This window comes from Ctenopharyngodon idella, chromosome 9, assembly GCF_019924925.1.
Source record: "Ctenopharyngodon idella isolate HZGC_01 chromosome 9, HZGC01, whole genome shotgun sequence".
NCBI lineage: Eukaryota > Metazoa > Chordata > Actinopteri > Cypriniformes > Xenocyprididae > Ctenopharyngodon > Ctenopharyngodon idella.
The window spans coordinates 25,803,479-25,821,552 of record NC_067228.1 but is presented as its reverse complement, the minus strand read 5'-3'; the positions used below and the strand labels follow the sequence as shown (position 1 = coordinate 25,821,552).

The window sequence follows — 18,074 nt, the reverse complement described above, 5'->3', positions numbered from 1 at the left end:
AGCTACAAACAGACTCTTTTGCAGACAAGTTATCAGAAGGGTTTGATTTCTTTATTGCATGTCACCACACAGAAAATAGAAAGTGTGATTCAATTGTATGTACATGAACACATGATTCGAATAGAAAATCCATAGCTCAAAACACAAATGTTGAAAGAATAAGAAAACCCTCCTTGCACATTCACAACTGAATCTTTCCGCTCTGCTATTTACTGTAAAAAGCAAATACAAAACATGAGCAGCGCTTTATATTATTTCATATATTCAGTTTATGAACAAAATGAAATGAGATTTCAACATACAAACTAGCCCCAGAAAATGGCCAGAACATGCCAATGGAGTATTAGTCAAATCTAGTAAACTCTAAAGCAGTTTTTTCATTATTTTATCATATGTCAGCATCTTTGTTCCAAGGTTTACACTCAACCACACAGACAATCAATAAGGTATCATGGCACGTCAATTTGAGTTCAACTAAATGACACAATGCAAATGATATATATGAATTTGAAAATATTTCCTCGTAAGGTTTAGAGGCAGTTCTTATGAATTGGGCCTATTATGATCAATAATGACCATTACAAATATTTCTTTTAAAATCAAAAGGTCAATAAACTGATATACAAAAGTACCGATGTCTTGAAACCACAAAAATCCCAGTGTCTTGGGAACTTTTTCCTCTTGCATTGGCTGGTTCCACTTCTTACTCACTTACAACTTTCCTGTTTCTACATAACTAACAACATTAGACATAACTGAAGACATCTAGAGCTCAACTGTGCTACTATACGATCTCTTAAACACCCTCGAGAACCTCAGGTCAAAAAGAATCTGCCGAATCCCGAAAGGTGGACTTTGGAAGCCTGACATAACCTCTTGTTTGAAGATATCAATATTTGCATGCAAACTGACATAGGATCACTCTGCCTTTGAAATCTGTTATCTTAACATTCACAGGCAGTTTTCACACATTACAACAGATGTGAGCGTAAAGTGCATTAGAGTTAAACGAAATGTGCTGATTAAAGCATGCAAAAATTACAGGTTGTGCACTGATCCAACACTATATAATGGGCAAGGTTTGCAAAGTCCACCTTGTATTGGGTCAACCACCAACGTGAGCCTACAGAAAGGACAAACCTCAATGTCATTACCCCCGATTCAATACGTTAAATAGTTAACTGAAAAATTTGTCATCATTTACTCTTCCAAACTCATACAACTTTCTTCTGTGGAACATGAAAGGAGACATTTCGAAGAATGTGATGGTCATTCATGTCTATGCAATAACAATAGTTAAGAACCAAAGCTTTCAAGATGACTTGAGCTCTGTATTCCAAGTCTTCTGGACCCTGAATTTTGTTCTTCACCGAGCTATCAGCTGTAGCTCTTCTTGGCGCACTCATGAGAGTTCATGAGAGAATCTTGTTGATCTGTGTCGCAAAAGAGAGATTTATTCACAATTCTAAAAGATTTTGTTCAAGTCATATGGAGTTAGGATACCTCAATTTTATTGAGTTCTTTTGAAGCTTTAGGCTTCTACCTGTAACTGCATTGAAAAGAGCAACTAACGCACTCTTCAAAATTGAAGAAAAAAGTCATACAGGTATGGAATGACATAAATGGTGAGTAAATGATGACCATTTTCATTTTTTTTTTTTTTTGCGTGAATTAATCCTTTACATTTTTGTGAATGTTTCTGATTTTTAAGGGATCTGCAAAGAGTTAAAGAAAATGGATTTGACTACTGCGCAACAGTCACCAATGGACAGGTTTTTCAACATGATCCAAACAAAACAGGTCATGGGCAGAGAACTGATGCTAAGAAGACTTGACCTGTTTAAATGAAGGGAAATGTCTTATTTACAAGTTGTGCAAATGGACTGTGCTTGGAACTCAGTCAAGCAGCTGTTATGTGCGATTTCACTCTTACTTCCAGAAGATAACTAAGCCTGAGAGGGAGTAAACATACATTAGGCTTGTTGTGTTGGTATTTTCATACAGTGCTCACAGTGTACTGCAGCCCACATGAAAATCAGTAGAGAAATCTATGCTTCTCACACACAGCTCCATATGCAAATCCAAAACATGGGATTAAACCACAATGAGCCGTTTTCCTGAGTGGATTTTTAACCTCCCGTAAAAAAAGAAGGCAGTGTGATAAAATAAAGCTCCAACACATTACGGCCAGTGTCGAGGACTGAATGCATGAAATGCCATATACAAAGATGAGTGAACTAGGATCAGTTGCCCCTGGACCATTTAGCTGTATTCATTGGAATTTAAAAGGCAAAAAATTATTTCAATAAGAAAAAAGTAGATTACATATAAACAAAATAAATAAAAAGTAATTTGTTAGGGTTGTTCAGTTTAGTAGTCCTAAAATCTAGGACTTTATGGAATAGCAGTTTATCATGCATAAGTAAAATAAGGTCACTGGTTAACATTATATACAGTTATACTTCAAACTAGATTTTTGAAACTTGAAAAAGTTTTTTTTTTTTTTTTTTTTGCAATTTGTTACCAACTTGTATAACAAATGTGAATGCTTCATCAAGTAATGTTAACCACAGACATTAATTTACTCACAAATTTAAACCGCTATTCTTAAAAAAAAAAAAAAAAAAAAAAAAACATTGCCTACAAACTGACGGCAAGACTGAATAATTTAAGATAATGAAGTAGTTTAGAATAATATGATTAGACATAACTATTTTCAAATTGCATGTGCAGGTGGGTGGGCTTTTAGTATACATTTAAACGGTTAGTTCACCCAAAAATATGTTTTCATGAATTACTCACCATCATGTTGTTCCAAACCCGTAAGACTTTTGTTCATCTTTAGAACACAAATAAAATTATTTTTAATAAAATCTGAGAGTTTTCCGTCCCTCCATTGACAGCCTATGCAACTACCACTTTCAAGTCCCAGAAAGGTAGTAAAGACATTAAAGTAATCCATGTGACTGCAGAGGTTTAACCGCAATTTTATGAAGTGACGCAAGTGTTTTGTTTGCATGAATAAACACAATTTACCACTATATTTACAAAATATTAATCTCCAATGCACGTTCACGAGAACACCACGACGTGTGTTGTTTTGATGCGAGAGCAGACGTTGCGTGAATGCGTGTTGGATATTAATATTTTGTAAATGAAGTGGTAAATTATGTTTTTTTGCACAAACAAAGCACTCGTGTCGCTTCGTAAAACTGAGGTTAAACCACTGGAGTCACATGGATTACTTTAATGATGTCTTTACTACCTTTCTGGGGCTTGAAAGTGGTAGTTGCGTAAGGTGTCAATGGAAAGACAGAAAGCACTCAGGTTTAATTTGTGTCGAAGATGAACGAAAGTCTTACAGGTTTGAAACAACACGAGGGTGTGTAATCAAAAACAGAATTTTCATTTTTGGGTGAACTAACCCTTCAAGGGTGGAAATTGCTTGAAAATTAAAAGAAAAGAAAAAGACCAAGAGGGCACTAAATTCTTGAGGCAGATGCATTTATACTTAATATAAAAACTGACAAAAAATATTTTAAAGGCTTAAAAAAAAAAAATGCAGCCTTCTCTACTGAATAAATGAAATTGCTAATAATGAATTCTTGGTGTGTGATCAATGAAAGGAAAGAGCTTAGGAAGTTGGGGAGAAGAGAAATAATATAAAAGAGAGAATAAATTGTACATTCTTTTTGAGAGGGTCCAGATTTATAGAGCAGTCAACAGTAGTTACTGTTCTAGATTATGGTGACGTTGGCCGTCCCCTGGGCCGTCTCTTCACTTGCATGGCTTTTAAGTAACTCCTTCATAAACTGCTCTAGGGCAGCAAAATAACCCTGGCACTGCCAGGTGTCATTGTGCGTACCTTCGGGAAAGATGCCGAGGCGTTTAGTCCGAGACGGAGACAGCTCGTACAGCTGTTTCATCATCACCGGGGGGATGAGTTGGTCTGATAAGCCGGAGATGAAAAGAGATGGCATACGGCAGAGCGCCACATGTCTATAGGACAGAAACTTGTTCTTGTAGCACCAGAGCGGCAGGTAACGCATGGGGAAGAAAGAGAACAGCGTGGCCGCCATGTGCGGGATGCTCAGGAAAGTGTTCTCCACCATGATGGCAGCCACTCGATGCGGGTTGCCCGATGCCAGGCGGATGGCCACCGCACCTCCCAACGAGCGGCCGAACAGCACTACCTTGGTCTTGTCGATGTCCGGCCGGGTCATGATGTAATCCAAGGTAGCCTCTGCGTCCTGGTACAGTCCCTCTTCGCTAGGTTCTCCTTCGCTCTTTCCGTAGCCTCTGTAGTCCACCAGAACCACGTTGGCCTTCAGGTTCACCAGCATGAGCAGTGCGTTCGGCACACGATGGCCGATGTTCCCCGCATTGCCGTGGAAATATAAAATGGTGGGAGCGGTTGCAGGGTTTTCGCCCGTGTAACGGAGCAGGATGAGATTGAGCCGCACACCATCTTTGGTTCGGACATACACGTTCTCATGTGGGATTCCAGTCGGCATGGGAACATAAAGGCGGGAGGAAGAGGGCTGGTCGGGGAAGTAGAGAAGCACGTCCTGGAACTTGTACAGGATGCCGGCCACAGAGACCAGGATGAGTCCCAGCAGTATGAAGCCTCCGTACAGGTGGAAGGTCAGAATGAGGGCCAGCAGGGAGACGCGGCAGATTCCCCATGACCACGCGCACACAGTGAGCAAACACGCCTCAAGTGCCGCCCATAACCTCCATGGCTTCTCCATGGCAACCTTGATGACAAGAGAGTCTCCGAACTCACTGCAGGCGTTTTCTGGAGAAACACAGAAGTCAGAAATTTTACTATAACATTTGGAGGTGGCTCATTTTTTTCCAAGAAGGGACAAACATTGGTAACATTTTATTTTGTTTACATAGTTACACATGCTATACGTTCTTACTATAATAATAACAACAGTAAATTGTGCGTATTTACAAGCATCTTATCTAGGGTTGCACTGATATGAAAATTTTGGCCGATACCGATACCTGAAAATTCTTTATATTTGAAAGCCGATAAATCTAAATAAAAAATTATGTAATTTTTGAGAGCCTGATTACAAAAACAAAAGTCTCACCATTAAAAGCCATGCCCCAAGCACACATTTAACTTAATTTTCCTTTTTGAAGGGATTTTCAATCATATTTCAAGCAATTCAAAACCATCATGGCGTACAGTGTGCATCTGAAGTGTCTCAGCTGAAAGAAATAATCCATTATTTATCGGCTTTAATATATCGGCCAAATTTTCTTATCTGGCCGATAACTATAACATTAAAAATTAACATATATTGGCCGATACCAATATGGTGGCCGAAATATAGTGCATCCCTAATCTTACCCTAACCTTAACCCACAAGTACATGTCAGTTAATTTTACTCAATACTTTTATGTGTAATAATCACACTGTCAATTCAAGTCACCTTTATTTATATAGCGCTTTATACAATCGAACAACGTCACGTTAGTGTAATCTAGAGTTGCACGATTCTGAATAAATTGAATTCACAATTTTTTTGTGTCAAACAGAGATCACGATTCTCCCACTATTCTGAACAGACAACTAAACAAAATAACATGTAATTTACTATAAGCTCTGACGATGTTAACTGCTGCAGTCTTTTTAAAATGTTTAATATGAATTACTTCAAAAATTGAATGATTCAATGACTCACTCATTAATGCACTATGTTGCCAAAAGTTTTGGGATGCCTGCCTTTACATGCACATGAACTTTAATGACATCCCATTCTTAATCCGTAGGGTTTAATATGGAGTTGGCCCACCCTTTGCAGCTATAATAGCTTCAATTCTTCTGGGAAGGCCTTCCACAAGGTTTAGGAGTGTGTTTATGGGAATTTTTGACCATTCTTCTAGAAGCACATTTATGAGGTCAGGCAGTGATTGGCGAGAAGGCGTGGCTCACAGTCTCCGCTCTAATTCATCCCAAAGGTGTTCTATCGGGTTGAGGTCAGGACTCTGTGCAGGCCAGTCAAGTTCCTCCACACCAAACTCGCTCATCCATGTCTTTATGGACCCTGCTTTGTGCACTGGTGCACAGTCATGTTGGAACAGGAAGGGGCCATCCCCAAACTGTTCCCACAAAGTTGGGAGCATGAAATTGTCCAAAATGTCTTGTGGCCATGGAAGTGATTGGAACACCTGAATTCAATGAGTTGGCGGGGTGTCCCAATACTTTAGGCAATATAGTGTACTTCACTTGTTTCATTAGTGGATGAATCAGCGTTTTTGAACGAATCTCTTGAATGAACAATTCAATGACAAATACATTTTTAACAGTCACTTGTCGCCAACTGGTGGTGTAACGAGTATTTGATACAACTGTTATTTGAAGTGCCAACTTTCAAAAGGTGATTTGCTCTATTTTTATCGCTACCGTAGAAATCATTGTTCATATCCAAACTATTATCTTTTATTCCAGTACTACTGTGATATGATTATTTGTAACACAGAAAAACGATACTGTGTGGTTGAAAATAATGTTTAGCTGATTCATACACGAGTGGCTCAGAGGCAGTGCCAAAATAGAATGTTCTGATGAGATTTTATCAGACACAGGCGAATCGTTGACATTTAGGAATGAGATCGCGTGGGTGTTTGAATCGAGATTGTGACTAAAGCAGACATGATTAATTACTTTTGGTAGTGGTAGTATCATGGTATCTTGTCTGTATTCATGGTAAAATGGCTAAAATTGTGTATCTATGACGTATTTATGTCTGGTGGGTTAAAACTTGTTTATTTCATGGACATCGATGAGTCAAATTTTTGAATATGTTGGCCTAGGCAATTTTCCTTTTTGTTTTATGTAATAATATTATTCAATGCTCTGCCATCTGTATTTGCTCAGCTTTTATTTTCATAGTTGTAGTAGTGACAGGTTTGTTTAGGGTCCAACAAATACGTGAATAGGATGTTTTTTCTAGCTGGGTATACTTTGTGTCCTCTTCTGTTTGGTTCCCATTTCTTTTTCAACTATTTACGTTCTAAAACTGACTGTTTTTACCTGAATACTCACCAAGATGAGCATTTTGAAAAATGTTTATTTAAGCGCAATAAGCCAGGAAAAACAGCTAAATTTAGTACTTGCAAGCTGTTTGAGAGGCAGCTTTATGAGAGAGCAACTTATCAGTGGTGCGCAAGCTTTTGGTGTGAGTGCGAAACCTGCAGGAATTAGTAAAATTATGAGCAATACAAGCACTATTCAACCGGAGCAAATGAGACGAGTGAGTGAGAGGAGGTGGGTGTGTTAATTAGCTGTCCAGGAGAATAGACCAAGAATGCGCAGATGGAATTTGTGTATCGATACTGCAGAAAAGGAGTATTGGAACCGTTTCAGATAGATATTTCAATATCGAAGTATCGATATTTTTGAAACAGTAGTATACTCACACTTATGTCATTCCAAACCTGTATGATTAACTTTCGTCTATGAAAATAAATAAATAAATAAATAAATTGTTGAGAAATATCTTTTTTTTTTTTTTTTTTTTACAATGGAAGTCAATGGTGACCAAAACTGTTAGGCCTACCAAACTTATTTAAAATATATTTTCCAGAGAATAAAGAAAGTCATACAGGTTTGGAATGACAAAGGAGAGTGAATGATGACAGATTTTTGTTGTTGTTGTTGTACTACTATCTCTTGAATGTATATTTTAACTTCGTGTAAATTCAATATAATTTGACTATTTTACAACAACCTTGGCTCATCCAATCAGAAAAAGCTGGAACTATTTGTGTTAAAATATTCATCCGTTTTGTCCCTGCTTTTTTTCTCCACTTATTTTCCTAATAGAAATTTCCAAATAGAAAGAGAAAATAATCAAGATGAAGTGCTTTTCATCTGTAAAGTACTTAATTCACCGATTATCCACAAAGCAGGCATTAACATGGTTAAGTAATATATACAAAAATTCTGTTAAAACTCCAGCAACTAACTATAAGTAACTATAAGTTATTTATATATTGTCAATAAATAAATAACTATAATGCGATATACACAGTTGCCATGGTATAAAATGACTTACTTACTGTAATATAAGATTTTGGTCACATCTCCATGACATATACTGACGTACCATTGTATTACCCTCTTATATAATCCTTGTACCATGGTGGCACAGTACTTTTTTAAAAGGAAAGAACAAGAGCAAATCATCTAAACACACACACACAGATAAATACTATGTTATTTCAGATGTTATCTGATGACACAACACAGTGCTGTCTGAAGCCATCAGGGTGTTTAGGGACCAAGTCCAGTCTTGACCAATCCAATTACACTGAATGTAGATGCAGATGAGGATCAGTACTCACTTATTCATCTATACTGTCCATATCAGAAACATTTAGAGTTCACAAATGTAGCCGTTTTCCCAGATCAACATTACTTTCGTCATGCAATTCAATAGAAAAGCAGCAGTACCACGACCTGACCCCAATATCAAATCATACAGTAAAACACTGTCAGCAGATCCGCACTTCGCTTTTCAGCCAGCTGTTGACATCGTGAGAGAGAAACACCCTGAAGTCCAAATCCAGCTGACAGGAATCATAAACACGCCGATGACAGATTGATGTTGACAGCAGCTTTTCCCTCTAGACTTCATGTACTGCACAGCTAATACAGCTGCTAGCCATTTCTAACACACATCTGCTGGCAGTCTGATACAAAACTACTCACATCTATCGCATTCTTCAGCGGCACATCTTCAGAGAGCTGAGCTTACGAGCAGGTGAAACGGTCATCTACACGAACATCCCGTGAAATAACAGCTGATCCACTATGGCTAGCAGCAAATCTAGCCGGACTGCTGCTGTACACTGGTGTCGCTTCTAGGAAGTTCCGGGTGGAAACACCGGAACCTTCTACTAACGGCCAACTCGTTCTACGAGTTCAATATTCATGCAAATAGGCCTATGCATAAAGTTGCAATTATTAAATTTTATACCTTTAATATACGTTCCATTAATATACTACACATAAATGTTGTATAAATGGCAGTTTTGTGCTAATGTGTTGAGAACTTTATTGAAGACCAGATAGCAATTTTAACTGCAAAGTTCTGAAAATGTTCCCTGTTAGCTGAGTCCGGCCCTCAAGATCCACTTTCCTGCAGTTTTAAACCCTACATTACCAGAAACATTCTAGTAATCCTGAAGACCTTGATTAACATGACAAGGTGTGTTTATTGGACCTAAACATTGTAGGAAAGTGGATTTTGAGGGCCAGAGGTGCCCATACCTGTATTAGATAGTATTTTTTAAAAAGTACTTAAAAAGTTTTATACATTGCGAAATTGTGTTTGTGTGAAGATCCATCTGAGTGGTGTACATAAGGGATGAAGACTGTACTCATAATAGTTTTCTATAAACATTATAATTTTAAATGATATGGTGCGGGTCATCCCCTCAGTTTTGCCATGTTGAAACGACAGTGTTTCACTTTACGTCATAGAAAATGCCGCCTCTGTAGATATGCTATAGTATAGTGTTGTTTGGTGAAAACAAACAAAAAGAGCAGAAAGAGAGAAAGAGCAAAAATTAGACAATGAACAAACACTTATTATCATGCTTTACCGGAGGTAATGGGAGAATCAGTACCTGTCGAAAAAGCAGAAAAGAGCTGAAGACAGAAAGACAAAGCCACAAATGAGCATAATATACAACAGATAAGGTGGAAAGATCTGATGACAGAGTTGTGACGCCCAAGTTTATTCTTTTTTGTTTGACAGGTAAGTGAATTAATTGTGTTTAGGCATCTCTCTAAGGGGCCATTTACATGACACAGTTTTCAACTAAAAACACAAAACATTTTATGTGTTTTGGCCGTTCATTTACACGGCAACGGCGTTTTGAGAGCCTGAAAAAATGCAAAAGTGCAAGTTACAGTACTTGAAAATGATAGTGTTATGGTCTTCGTGTAAACTACAAAAAACAAATTTGTGAAAACAGTGATATCATGCACATTTCAGGTTCAGTCTACACCGATCAGGCATAACATTATGACCACCTTCCTAATATTGTGTTGCTGCCAAAACAGCCCTGACCCATTGAAGGTGTGCTGTGGTATCTGGCACCAAGACCCTTTAAGTCCTGTAAGTTGCGAGGTGGGGCCTCCATGTATCGGACTTGTTTGTTCAGCACATCCCATAGATGCTTGATTGGGTTGAGATCTGGGGAATTTGGAGGCCAAGTCAAAACCTCAAAGTCATTGTTGTGTTCCTCAAACCATTTTTGCTTTGTGGCAGGGCGCATTATCCTGCTGAAAGAGGCCACAGCCACCAGGGAATACCGTTTCCATGAAAGGGTGTACAATGCTTAGGTAGGTGGTACGTGTCAAAGTAACATCCACATGAATGGCAGAACCCAAGTTTTCCCAGCAGAACATTGCCCAAAGCATCACACTGCCTCCGCCAGCTTGCCTTCTTCCCATAGTGCATCCTGGTGCCATGTGTTCCCCAGGTAAGCGGCCGGCCATCCACGTGATGTAAAAGAAAACTTGATTCATCAAACCAGACCACTTTCTTCCATTGCTCCGTGGTCCAGTTCTGATGCTCACGTGCCCACTGTTGGCACTTTTGGCGGTGGACAGGGGTCAGCGTTAGCACCCTAACTGGTCTGCGGCTAGGCAGCCCCATACGCAACAAACTGCGATGAACTGTGTATTCTGACACCTTTCTGTCAGAACCAGCATTAACTTCTTGAGCAATTTGAGCTACAGTAGCTCGTCTGATGGATTGGACCACACGGGCCAGCCTTCGCTCCCCACGTTCATCAATGAGCCTTCGCCGCCCATGACCCTGTCGCCAGTTCACCACTGTTCCTTCCTTGGACCACTTTTGATAGATACTGATCACTGCAGACCGGGAACACCCCACATGAGCTGCAGTTTTGGAGATGCTCTGACCAAGTCGTCTAGCCATCACAATTTGGCCCTTGTCAAACTCGCTCAAATCCTTACGCTTGCCCATTTTTCCTGCTTCTAACACATCAACTTTGAAGACAAAATGTTCACTTGCTGCCTAATATATCCCACCCACTAACAGGTGCCGTGATGAAGAGATAATCAGTGTTATTCACTTCACCTGTCAGTGGACATAATGTTATGCCTGATCAGTGTATAGGCGAGTATTGTTTCTTTACAAAGTGACATCACCAATAATACATTGTATAATACAGTGTTTTAAATCATATTTGCATATCCGTGTGAACAGGCTATTTTTGACAATGTTGTCGTCTGTACACGAAAAACGCAAAGGAAAAACTTTTCCGCTTTTAGTACATCATTGTCATGTAAACATACCCTAAAACTCACTAATAAATGTAATTTACATAAAACTCCAAGTTGATAATGCTGATCCATAAATAGACGGCTGTGCCGTGTCTAACATTGTGGTATTTTTACTCAAATTACACAAAGAACAGTGGTGATGAAATAACTACTGAATGCTTGCAACCAACAAACCCACATTTAAGTAACTGGACTCTTGAAAATAGCCTTTGTGAAAATTTCCCCCTTGTGACAACTAGACCCAGTCTCCCCCACCTCTGCATGTAATATGTATTGTATTAATGTACAACAAAAGGTAATAAAAAAGTTAACTCGGATCACTGTCATCTGTTTTAAAACGTTTGAAGAAGAGCTCTTATACTTTTCTCTTGTTTGTTGATATAGAATATATATATATATATATATACAGTATAAACACTTAACTAATTAACTAGAATTGTCTTTAAAATAATAATGTACATAGTTCCGTAATACAGTGATTACTGCGACAGGGTTTTTCCTGGGTCAAGAATGGTCTTCGGTGGTGGCTGACAGACATGGTCATCAACACAAACAGTAAAAAGTACCCTACCCACGTGATCTGCAAGCCCAATACTGACAATAAATTACCTGCCACTCTCACTGTAATCCTTTCTTGTCCTCTTTGCAAAAAAAAAAATCTGTGATTTCATAGATTTGTAAGAGAAGATGCTTCTTTGCTAGACCTGAAAATTATTTTGGTATATAATAATAATAATAATAATAATAATAATTTATAGGCATAATCAGAATTAAAAAGTAGCATTAAAAAGTTAATGTAACTAATAGTCTAATTTTCTACCAAATACAATTGAATGCACCTAGCTAACAACAACTTGCTTTGTTCTGGTTTCACCTCACTACAGACTAATCAGACTAACTGATTTTATAGGTAGGCCTAATTTACTAAACGTTGTCATATAAATAACCTGAAAATACTGTGGATTATTAAGGCTGAATATTACTAACCACAAATGGGGTAAGCACACTTACGTGGACGCGTTGCGTGCGAATCGCGGCTGTTATTAGGACATCGCAAAAGATTTGTCAACACTGAAAACACCATCACTGGATAGGAATTTTTTTCGTCTATTTAAAGTGTATGGTTTATGTCAGTTGCATGTCAGAAGATGATGTTCTTTTGAGCACTATTCACACAAAGAAAAAAATTCTCAGAATGCGCCACATGGATTCGGTCTTCCGAACTTTTAGCATCGTGCCAGTTGTTTTAGATTAATATGTGCGAGAGAGAGAGAGAGAGAGAGAGAGAGAGAGAGAGAGAGAGAGAGAGAGAGAGCGAGCACAGTGCCAGTGCTTAGTTCACGAGGGAGGAACTCTCTGCTCGTTCCGCTCCGTCAGTTAACATATGCGCCCTATCACAAGTGAAGCAGTCATCTGCGTCATTCATAAATCACAATAACTGATCAAATAAGGCATGGCGGGACAAAAATTCGTTTTGGCTGCCGCCAAAAAGTTTTCAATGTAGGAAAAACCCCGTGAGAGAGTCCACTGCTTAGCCTTGGATATTTGCTTTAACAATTAGCCTAGATAACTATCTGCACAAATCTCTTCTCAAACAGGCATAACCTGTCAGGTCCACTTCTGTGTCAGCTTACAGGACTGTTGACTTTACTTTTGTCCTTTCATAATGACTGTTAGCTTCTGTTAACACTTTAGTCCAGTCGATCAGGTCTGACCTGTAAACAGATGGTTCACTGAATAGTCAGATAAACATAAACATGCATATTATGTCAAAATTGTTTTATAATATATTTATTTCCTTAACATTCTCATAACCAAGAAAAAAAAGTTTTAAATGATCAGAAAACATTAATAAATAATGGTAACACTTTATAATAAGGTTCATTAGTTAACATTGGTTAACTACATTACACTTCTACAGCATTTATTAATCTTTGTTAATGTTAATTTCACCATTTACTAATATATTATTAAAATCAAGAGTTGTATTTCTTAACATTAGTTAATTAGCACTGTGAACTAACATGAACAATGAACTGCTGTATTTTTATTAACTAATGTTAACTAAGATTGACAAATACAGTAATGTATTGATCATGGTTAGTTCATGTTAGTTAATACATTAATGATGTTAACAAATTAACCTTATTGTAAAGTGTTACTGAAATAATGTTTTCATAACTTAAAGGAAACATTTTTTTTAGCTGGATATGAGCAGAATTCCCCATGGAATAATGGTTTGTAACCTCTTTTGCCCTAAAAGTTACTTAAAACGAAAGAGCAACCCAGACACAAATGAACAGACAATATTTGTTATTTCATCAGAACACAACTTTAATCATTTTAGCAGTATAATCATACCTTCGAAAAGATCATAACTTGTGAGATTGTTTTATAAATAATTTCATCAAAGTTGCTTGTAAAAAAATTAAATAGGTTACTGAACTAAATCATCTATAATATTACAATATACCGGTAGTATATAATATTATTTTTTCCAGTAGTCATAGTCATAATGTTATCTCTATATGCCTTTAAACCTTTATCTTTTTTTCATAAAGTCATTGCTTTGCACATACCATCACACAGCATCACAGCCTGCAGGTGCCGATGTTGTGACCAAGAGGACAGTTCTTGTGATGAAACCACTCCGCTCTCAGTATCGATCTCAGCACAAACCAACCAATGATCTCTGACACTTACAAAAGAGGAGTTAAAAAAGGACACCAACTCAGAACACAAGGAAACCTCCAAATCAAACAGAGACACACATTGTTTAGCATTCTCAAAACGTATTTACAACAGAAAAACAACTGAGGTTGAGGGCTGCATAGGTCCACAGGATTCCGAAAGAGAAAAGAAAGTATTTCTGCTTGCTAAGTGATTACGCAATGTGGAGTACTACTTACACAGCTGGATCAGTACTTGGAAATGACCATAAAACATGTGCAAGCATAAAATACATCTTATAGTAGGTTTGGTGGTGATTAGCGATATTAGCAGGCATCTGTTACATTCAATCTCGTTAGTCACTGAGACATACTGAGTGGTGACTGAATCCCAACAAACACAGAGGAACATGTTACGAACATGACAAATCTGAGCGACCACAACGCCGCTCTCCATTAGGAAGATGTTTTAGTAGACGCTTTGTTGTGATTGTTGGTGTCATACGCTGAAATACGTTTTGTCTAACAAAGTGCCTGATTTAACACTTGTTGCATTAGACCAGTTATTTACGAGGCTAACCGCATTGACATATGTTAAAATCGAAACCTTCCTGATTTGTAGAGCGTCACCAAGTATATATACAAAGGATGTCCGAGTGAACAAGCATGTAAATGCGTGTATGATCGTGTTAATGTGTGTGCGCTTCTCTTGCTATAACAAACATACAGAACTTCTTTGAAAAATTAATAATGGTGCTAAGCTGTTGTCATTAGCCCATCTCTCTCTATCTCATCTCCTATACCATCAGGCCCACTTGGAGAAGTTGAATTAGTTTTGTTTGGAGATGGACAGAGAGAATCATTTCTGATCCGTCTGCTGTTTCAGAACAGGTGGTCTGAGTTGAATGTTGATGGGTTATAAACCAACTAATAAGCTCTCAGGAGGGTATACTGTATCTCTCTGTTCTTTCCTCTAATTGTTCATTAGCGAAGGCCTCAGCTTGCCAGACTGCACTTATACATCGCCGTCGTGCCTTATCATATGGTCAAACTTTCCTGGTCATGCTATTTTAACTAAAGCACATCCCCAAGCGTGGCATAGCATTGTACACATAGCACTGGCTATGGCGTTTCTGGTAACATATTGGTTTAATTTGAAATATACTCATGTATTAATGAGAACATTAGATAGGAGAGATGACAAGATGAGCCTAAGAGCAATGAATCAAAGCTGTAATGGTGAGGATATTAAAAGCCATTATTAATATCAAATATGTTGGATAAAATTCAACAAGCCCAAATTCAAAAACCCTGAACAGCCAACAATTAGCTCTCTGAGTACATTTAGTTGAAAAATCTGAAATTTAAAAACAATGGAAAGAAATTAGCTTCTTTCTCTTCCCGTTTAGGTCAAATGCCTTTTTATCAGCTAAACTGAACTGCATTAGCAGTCTGTTTCAGAAAACATCAACAACAAAAAGAATCACTTTGTGCTTTTGACACCTCAAAAAGTCACCGCTAATGGTAGCTTAAACCACAAAAGGGTAAATGGATTGATTTCGTCTCTTAAAATTAAGGTTGTTAAATTTGCCTCAGAGTCGATATTTAGAGTTTAATGGTGTAGCATTTGGTAGTAATACATATTGCGATCACTGCTTTCCAAATGTAGCGGTCACATTAGCGAAACTTTGCATTCAAAAAGGTGCAAAAGTATAGCGAAAGCACAGCTTTTTCAGAGGTCACTTCCAAACTAAGCAGCTTAATATTGGTTAACACGACACATTTGAGTGTTCAAAGGTTAACAAATCTGAATCCGTGGCGAAATTCACGTTCGAAAAACTTTTGCTTCATGTGAAATTCCAGATCATGCGGATTGACTGTATTTTGTCCACGGAATTTCAGCATATGTAACCGCATCCCTAATACAGACAATCTAGAGATTATTTTTTATATTCTTATTTTTAGGCTAAAGGCAGGGAATAAAATGAAATGGCATGTATGTGCTCCATTTTATTCCTATTTTGTTCCATTATGTTGGCCTGTTTTACACAAATATGGCTACAAAACACTAGTTAGCATAGTTAGCCTTAAAGCTAGCTGTGACTGATATATGTAATGTGTATGTATGTGTATCTAACATTAATCATTAGTCATGTCCTACTGTATGAGATGGAAACAAAGGTGTGTCGCCTGTAATATTAACAGGTTCACACTGAGGCTGTCGAGAACTTAGTTAAACTCAAGGCTTCGTTTTGTGTGTGTCACAGTGACACATCCTCATTAGAGCATACCTGTAGAAAAAAAAAAAAAAAGATAAAATAATAATATATCAGCCCTTAACTTTTCCCTCTCTTTCTCACAAAGAACCAGATACCTTACGCCCTGCCACCTGAGACGGGCCTTTGTTCTTCTATCTGGAGCCACAAATTTGAGCTCCCCAACTTCCTGCTGACGTGACTATCTCTGTAACAAATTAACATTGTTTTCGCTGAGTTTTTCATGCCACATGAATGTGAATGTGTGTAGATGATGGGTAAGCCCTTTACTGTAATAAGGAATGATGGATCCTCTCTGTGTGATTGGGGTAATTTGTCTCGTAAGCTCTGATTGGCTGGGTTCATGCTGCCAAACAGCAATTTGGATGGCACTCGGAGTGAGAGCTCCTCTTTTTCAGATTGTTTGGATTTATTTCTTTAAAACTTTAGCAGCATAGTCTAAACTCTGGATCTAACATGCAATTAGAGAATATAGGGTAGATAATATAATATCTTAATATAATATATAACATTAAAACAGATTTGTGGACGTCTTTTTGCAGATTGAGGGGAGAAAATAACAGAAGTCTGGATACCACATAACATCCCAACAAAGACCTTTTCAGTCAAGCACTTAAGCAAATAACTGGGTGACATTAATGTTTCCAGACCCCCAAAGCTACTGACCTGACCTTGCAGGAAATGACATCATACAAGCAACAAAAACATCAGGCTACCTTAATAAGGTTACAGGAGAATCTGAGTTTGAACCTGGGCTTTTTGTTGGGTGTCTTGGTATTTGTCTAGGCAGATTTGTCAATGAATAAACGGCAATAGAAACCCTCGTAATGAATAGAGCAGCATTCAGAGAGTTTGTGATTACGAATAGAAACGAGAAGAACATCTAAGTGGACACACGGATGCAAGCACAGGCACACATGCACACACGCACTCATCCGTTCGCTCACATAGACGCGCACTCAGTCTTGAATATTCACTTGGATACTGTACATTTAACTCATCCATCTCTGCCAATCCTTTCTGCACAAAGACCCAAATGAAAAGAAAAGAAACATGAATTAGATCCTGTAGTCATCTAGTGCAACAGAAATCCAAACCATTGACACAGTGTAAAAAACGTGGTGCGAGAGAACTCCGCCCCCTAGAAGCCTCTTTCAACAAAGGCTACGGTGTTGTCCCTTGTTCTTGTTGCTTGATTGGATTTGTCCAGTGTTTGTTTAGCTTCGTCAGTTTGCTTGGTTTGCTTTGATTGCATGTCCACAGTTTCTGTACCAGCAAGTTACCCACGGTCCGTCACGTCACTGGAATCGGCACTGTTACTGAGTGGCTATTCCGTCATTCCTCGTTGGAGGAGCTGGAGGTGAGGTTGAACCCAGTGGGATTGTGGGATGCAGTGAGAGTGGCAACAGTATGAAGGAGGACGAGGACCAGCAGGCAGAGTTTGAGTCTGCTGTTGCACAGTCTAGAGGCCGCTGACGAGGTCAGGGATGTCCCGTGCTGACACGACGGGTGAGTTCTTTTGAGAGTGCCTTTGGAGCTGTTGTCCGCCCTGCTGTCCCATCGGACATCGCAGCACTCTGTCTCTGCGTCTGAAGGGTTGTCCTCTTGGAGCCCTAGGCCGGCAAAAGACACACGTTAGGGTTGATGATTAATGAGCGTTCACAATAAAGGAAAAGTTGTTTTCAAAATCTAGTTCTTAGAAATGTACTACTTGTATTCATGTTGCTTGGAAAAACTTTGATCATAATACTCAAAAAAAGTTTTCATTTAACGACTGTCATGTGGTG

General features: G+C 38.4%; 2 protein-coding genes across 6 annotated transcripts in view; both read right to left on the bottom strand.

Moving 5' to 3' along the window:
- Nucleotides 1-29: 29 nt before the first annotated feature.
- abhd13 (abhydrolase domain containing 13) lies at nt 30-8,932 on the bottom strand. 5 transcript variants are annotated; one of them, XM_051905289.1, is made up of 2 exons: nt 8,733-8,932; nt 30-4,798 (listed from the first exon to the last, which is right to left on the bottom strand). In XM_051905289.1, the coding sequence occupies exon 2, from the start codon at nt 4,749-4,751 to the stop codon at nt 3,738-3,740; it is 1,014 nt and encodes a 337-aa protein (XP_051761249.1). In that variant the 5' UTR covers nt 4,752-4,798; nt 8,733-8,932; the 3' UTR covers nt 30-3,737. The 5 variants fall into 5 exon arrangements, with proteins under 5 accessions (XP_051761249.1, XP_051761250.1, XP_051761251.1 ...); XM_051905290.1 differs by lacking the exon at nt 8,733-8,932 and adding an exon at nt 8,366-8,708; XM_051905291.1 differs by lacking the exon at nt 8,733-8,932 and adding an exon at nt 8,077-8,324.
- A 4,725-nt stretch (nt 8,933-13,657) lies between these two features.
- LOC127519353 (NALCN channel auxiliary factor 1) overlaps nt 13,658-18,074 on the bottom strand; it is a 147,983-nt gene continuing 143,566 nt past the window's right edge. The window contains exon 3 of the mRNA XM_051906996.1: nt 13,658-17,900. Coding sequence (XP_051762956.1) covers nt 17,623-17,900 — 278 coding nt within the window. The 3' untranslated portion in view covers nt 13,658-17,622. The remainder of the gene's footprint in view (nt 17,901-18,074) is intronic.

Excerpts from the sequence above, each read along its gene's own strand:
- abhd13 (XM_051905287.1), bottom strand. The coding sequence starts at position 8,207 with ATGATTTGCTCTTGTTCTTTCCTTTTAAAAAAGTACTGTGCCACCATG. Across the intron at positions 4,799-8,080 it reads GACCAAAATCTTATATTACA|AAAACGCCTGCAGTGAGTTC; the intron begins GTAAGTAAGTCA and ends GTGTTTCTCCAG.